The sequence below is a fragment of the Corvus moneduloides genome, chromosome 2 (genome assembly GCF_009650955.1).
Source record: "Corvus moneduloides isolate bCorMon1 chromosome 2, bCorMon1.pri, whole genome shotgun sequence".
In the NCBI taxonomy this organism is placed as follows: Eukaryota; Metazoa; Chordata; class Aves; order Passeriformes; family Corvidae; genus Corvus; species Corvus moneduloides.
This window is the reverse complement of record NC_045477.1, coordinates 96236865-96242864: the sequence shown is the minus strand read 5'-3', so window position 1 is coordinate 96242864 and position 6000 is coordinate 96236865. Positions and strand designations below refer to the sequence as shown.

At 33.4% G+C, this 6000-nt stretch overlaps 1 protein-coding gene across 1 annotated transcript in view; it reads right to left on the bottom strand.

Moving 5' to 3' along the window:
• Positions 1 to 443: 443 nt before the first annotated feature.
• The window catches only part of CCDC138 (coiled-coil domain containing 138), a 28022-nt gene continuing 22465 nt past the window's right edge, over positions 444 to 6000 (bottom strand). Inside the window, exons 10-11 of the mRNA XM_032100456.1 lie at positions 1819 to 1957; positions 444 to 733 (exon numbers count right to left, since the gene is read on the bottom strand). Of these exons, the coding sequence (XP_031956347.1) occupies positions 562 to 733; positions 1819 to 1957 (311 nt within the window). The 3' untranslated portion in view covers positions 444 to 561. The remainder of the gene's footprint in view (positions 734 to 1818; positions 1958 to 6000) is intronic.

Genomic DNA, 6000 nt, shown 5'->3' with positions numbered 1-6000 from the left:
TTACTTAAATACAAGAAAAGATCAAACAAACACTAAGAAATTCTGATATCAAAACAACAAAATTTCTCATTCAATACATCTAGTTATGTTAAAGAAAAATCTGGTTTTAATCATTGAAACTATAAGATTATCAAAAGACAATCTGCTAAAATACCTGTCTGCTACTTATCAACCATAAAATAATGATTTTATAAAACTCTCTGAAGAGTCAAAAGTAACTGAGATTCATACATGTAATGAAAGGCTGCTATTTCTGATCTGCTTGTTCTAAGGACTCAATTGCTTAGATTGCATGAGTCATTCACAACAGCAGCATTATTTCACTTCTTAAGAAAGTATTGAAGAAAGCCATCTAGCATATTACAAAGTTGTTCATTTTCCTTTTTATGAATGACTGAAATATCAGTGAGAATCCACACAATACACAGCGAATTACACGGTACTGAGGTGCTGCTTAATGTATTTATACAAATCAGTAAAAAAACCCCAAATTCCAAATTTCAAGTAACATAGGCAGTTGGTTTAAATTATACAGAACAATAATTAGAGTGAAAGCTAGTGCTAGTGGCTTGTGCTTAGACTGGAGGCAAGAGAGCTACTCTTCAACCATTCCAAATTCAGCAGAATTGAATTGAGGTTTATACAAAGGAAGGTGTAATCTGGATTTATAGTTCTACGCAGTTCTTGGAGCATTTGATGAAGAGCAAACAATTCAAACATCTTCTTATTGCTTCTGCAAAAGGTTTTGAATAAAATAATTGTCAGTTGAAAACTGAGGGGTTTCATATAAACACTAAAGATGCTACAGAAAATACATTTTTGATGAAGAAAAATGTGCATTATTTTGAGGATTTCATGTAATTCTTCTATGTTGCATATATGTTTCTAAGCACAATGTTATCAATGCATGGTGAGAAAAATTATCATTTTTCTTGAGTAAGTGATATGTACACATAGTATAATGAAAGCTCAAGCAAAGGCTGTAACAGGGCTTTTCACTCATGTGAAATAAGATTTCAGAGACAATAAATTTAAAAAAAATAGGATTTATGAGCCAATTTTACTTTGACTAGTAAATTCCAGTAATAATTTATATTAGATTATTTTATAGGAATTTTTTCCTAGAGTTCAATTTTACTCCTTTGAAAAAATGAAAACCTCAGTTTTGTCAACAGCTTTAAGTCCAATGTAAAAAACTACTCAGCTTAGGTACCTCCTTTCCTAAACAAAACAGCCCCATTGAGCAATGTCAGTGAAGCTCAGCAGTACATTAGTGTTGATATGATGACTTTCGTTACAATAAACCAATCATCAGTAAGCAATAGGAACACAATCTAAAAAGATGAACATTCCCAAAAGGGCTTAATTGGCTCAAAACCTTAAATTTATTTTTTTGAAGAAAATGAAAACTGATGAAACTTGAATGCAAGTCAAAGATAAGACTAAATTTTCAAAGGAGATTACTACTAAGTGTCTGAGTAAAACTGAAAGTCTAGGATTCTCTTCTAAGAATTCTAAGCATTTTTGTCATCTGAAGACATAAGGAATAATTCCTCTTTAAGTCTACATAGTGAGGCTTTTTTCCAGTTTGCACTCTGTAAATTGAACTAGATTTATGCACTAATTTAGAGGCTTGTCTTAAACCTCTATGACAGAAATAGTTTAAATTTAACTGTTAACATTAGAAGTCCAGGACTGTATACAGTAGAAGGAATAAACAGAAAAACAAAGATGAGCTTTTGGAAAAGAAAAAAGATAAAGGTCACCAAGTTCATTGACCTAATAATAGCTAACAGAATAAAGGTAGTAAAGGATTACTTTATTCTGGAGAGCTTTTGCAGTATAACACAGAGCTTTTCCAAAACCGGAATATCTAGCTTAGAACTTCGAAGCAATACAGAGCAAGTCCGGAAGAAGGATTCATTACTGCAGGCTTCCAGGAAAGGCTGTAAGGAACCTGGAAAAGAAAATAATTTAAAAACTGTATCACAGAGTTCAGTGCAGGGAAAAATACATGTAACAGCTGTTGATACTTTTAGAAGGCCTTAAATGCTCCATGTTGTGCAATAATTAGAACAACCAAATAATTCAGTTTCTATTGAAGGTGTGATGCAAAGCTCAGGTAAAACTAAAAACTGAAAAAGTGCAGGTTCCTAAGAGTTCTGACAGTACCGATCCTTGGAGCAAAACAGGGTCTATTATCTTGGGAACAAAGGAAAACAGGAAACAGAACTATTTTAAACTCAAAATTCTTACATTGAAAATGTTTATTCAATGCTCATTTATCATGATTCTTTCCTTTAGATTGTGGGAGGGGAACATTAAGCTGTGCAAAAAGACTCAGAAAGAAATATTTTAAGCTGCTGCACATCACAAGGACAGGCATATTACATATAAGAGATCGTGTGAGACCTGATTGTCTTTCATTATCAACATACTGTCCCTGTACTCAGTTTCAAGAGAGGAAACATAATAATTAAGAGGCAAAAGTAAGATCTGTACAACAATTAAATACAAAAGCCCCTCCCTTAAAATAGTGGATGAGTTTTTATGTCACACTGAAAAACCTTTCCCTCTGCCCTGTTTCCCAAAATCTAATAACTTCAAAACAAGGTTAAATCTGTTCCCTGGTTATCTCATTCTTGGTTCTAATATTACAGATTAATTTATAGCAAAAATGTAAAGAAAAGAAGTAACAATTTGTTTTTCCTTAAAATTAACAGACTTTCATATATCACAGGGCATTTGCATTAACAGAGTACGCATACAAGGAAAATATTTTAATTGCATAATGTTAAAATATTTAACATGTTTCACTTAATAGGAAATGGCAATATGCAAATTACAGCATAAACCAATAAGCAAGACATTAAGAAAAATTCATATCCTGAATACTGCAATTTATAAATAGGATGTCAAGATGTTTTTATCAGTACAAAGAGTGCTGGATGTATGTTTAGTCAAAATTTTCCCTTTCCTCATGGAAAGGGAAAGGACATGTTCAAGGACATACAACTTATTAAATGTAACAAGTAGCCTTGGAGTGAATTCAAGGTTTTAATTTATTTCAGAAGGCTTACTGATAAAAAATCCAAAGAAATGCTACAGAAAACTGTTTGAAATAGGGCTTAAAAAAGAAATCAACTTGGCATTACAAGTCAGCCTGAGAGCCCAAATAACTAATTTTCTGAGCTGGGCATTTATACTGAATATTCAGTAAAGACCCAGTTATTCCTATTCCAACAAATGACCAAGTGCCACCTCCCTGATATCCAGGGAACTCATGAGACTTGTGGGCCTTTGCTGGTTTATACCCTCAAATGAAGAGACTGAGAAACAGCAAATACCTTTAGCACAGATCTGAGAAATTATGGCTACACATAGTCTTTTCTCTCTTTTCAGCAGAGATGCTTTGGCATTTAAAATGCTGGATTCAACAGGTGGGATCCACAACATACATAATGGAATGTGTGGATGGAAACCATACAGATGCAGGATAATAACAGAGTTTGGTAGCAAGAGGTCAACCTTGCAGCAATAAAAAGCAGCAACAACTGACATTCTATAAGGTTTGGAAAAGGCAGGCAGATGTTTTGTGGTTTGCATAGCTGAAGTGTCCTCTGTTCTTTACCCAAAGTAATGGAAAACAACAATTATTCAAAGAGATGTGCATTATCAAGGCAATAAATCATTATAAATTAATCTGCTTTTCTGTTTACATCTTCCATGTTTGTTGCATTCTTTCTACCATGTTCAATACACCTATGGTTTTACACATGCTGTCCTCTCAGTTTTAGTACTACTTTGTACAATTTGCTGTCTCTAAATTGTAACAGTAATAGATATAAAACCAGAATGAAAGAAAAGTAGAAAAGTAAGCAGTAATCAGTGAAAAAAAGATAAGTAAATATACTATTTTTCATTTTATTCTAGCTTATGGCCTTCAAGGCATACCACTTTTAATATTTTTTTCAATATTTCTGTACTTTCACTGCAGAAGGTATTATTTTTCAGAAATTGTCATATAGAAAACCTCAGAGCTATCTGTCAATTACAGCAAACAGAAAATCCTTAGATGAGTTCACCACATGTGCTACATTTAGTGACTGACATACACTCAAGACTCAGTGCTCTTTATTGAGCCGCTGCTCTCTGTGACAGAACTCTGGGGTTATCAAGTACATACAGAAGAGTCTTACACCTGGAAAAATAATTAACTAAAATGTCACTTCTGGTATGATGCTGTAATGCCCAAGTGAGTCTAACTTGCTAAAATCCACAAGAAGAGATGACAAAACTATGAAAAGAAACAGCAAATAAGCAAAGCCCAATGAACAAAATCTACCATCTTAAGAATACTTCCTGACCAAATATTTCTATCATTAAAGAGTGTTTGAAGTAAAATTTCTGTACAATAGCAGGAACAGATAACCTTCTGCAAAGCCAGAAAAATCTAGGACTACAAATTATGTAGTTTGCAACTTTACAGTAATTCTACAGGACTACAACTTTATGGGAATTCTTCTAAGATTTGCTAGAGTTCCCACATATGACTGCCTATTCCCAAGAAACAGAAATGGTTGGTCCTATCAACCTGCACTGCACCACTGATGAAATGTGTTTTAACAACAAAAACTTGAAACAGTATCTCACTTACCAAAGATGCTTATCAGAAAGGGAAGAAAAGAATAAATAAATGTGTGAGAACATTGACATTCAAAAAGCAAATTGAGAAGAAAGGTTTTTCTTCTTTCTATTGCCCATTAAGACAACAAATGGCTTTGAAAACTCATTTAACATGACTTCTGACTCAGCTGAGCTCTGATTCATGAGAGATCCAAAGGTAACAAAGACTGCTTGGATGAATAGCACAATCCTACAATTTATTCCTATAAATATCCTTAAATAGCCATAAAATGATTTTAATTCCTTTTCTGCAGGGTAAACAAATACCATATTTAGCTGACCTGAATATTTCTTTGCTGCCCTGCTCATACTTGTTCCTTAAACATATTATATTAAAAAAACAACACACACACACACACACACATATATATGTTCTGTAAGAATGTTCTGACTTTGAAGCTTACAAATTAACGTAAAAGACAACATTACTTTTAAGACAGAGGATTTTTCCTATAAAACAGAAAAGCCAAATGGTAATTATTTCTAAAAGTTTGTGAAGTTAATCACGTGAAAGCCAGCTGATAAAAGCCCATGTTTAAATGGACTTTCTGTACACTGCTTACATATTCAATTCAGATAAGCTTTTGAAGATTATATTCTAAGTAATCAGAAAATGAACAAAACAAATACATCATTTAAATGCATCTCTAGCTGATCAACTAAAAGAACATAAGCTTCACATTTTTAAATATTTTGGTGGCTTAGATTCTGCATAGATTTTGCATTTATTTAACTATTTTAGAAGAACTTAATTGGAATTCATCCTGACAGGACTCTGTCACAATTTAAAATAAACTGCAAAAGCCTCCCCTGGTATCCTTAAAAAATTGGAGCATGCTGTAGTTGCATTAACTTAGCTTGATTGGTAGACTGCAACGAACAATAAGCAATTTATCATTGTTGACAGAATTCATCTGAAATTTACCCTCAAACTAATCAGTCACACAGAGCATAAAATCTCACCAGCTACAGTTATCCAGAAAATTCTGTGTCATACCTAAAGCTATGTCACTTCAGGAAATAAAATGACAACTCTAAGCTCATGTTTTAACAAATTAATGATTACAGTTTTGCCTCATTTTCTAATTGTGAGAAGATCTGCTGGGAGAAAGGAGAACATGTCTCAGCAATGCAAGTGAATGGTGCAGCAGTGTCTACGAGTGTGGAAAAGTTACCAAACACAAAAGTTACCTGTGCACCACAGCAGAAACACTTCAAAGGAAACACCAACATCACTTGGTTATAACCAACTGCCTATAAGGGCCACCTACAAGATTTGAACCATTTGCTGAATTTAACATTTTCTCCTGCAAT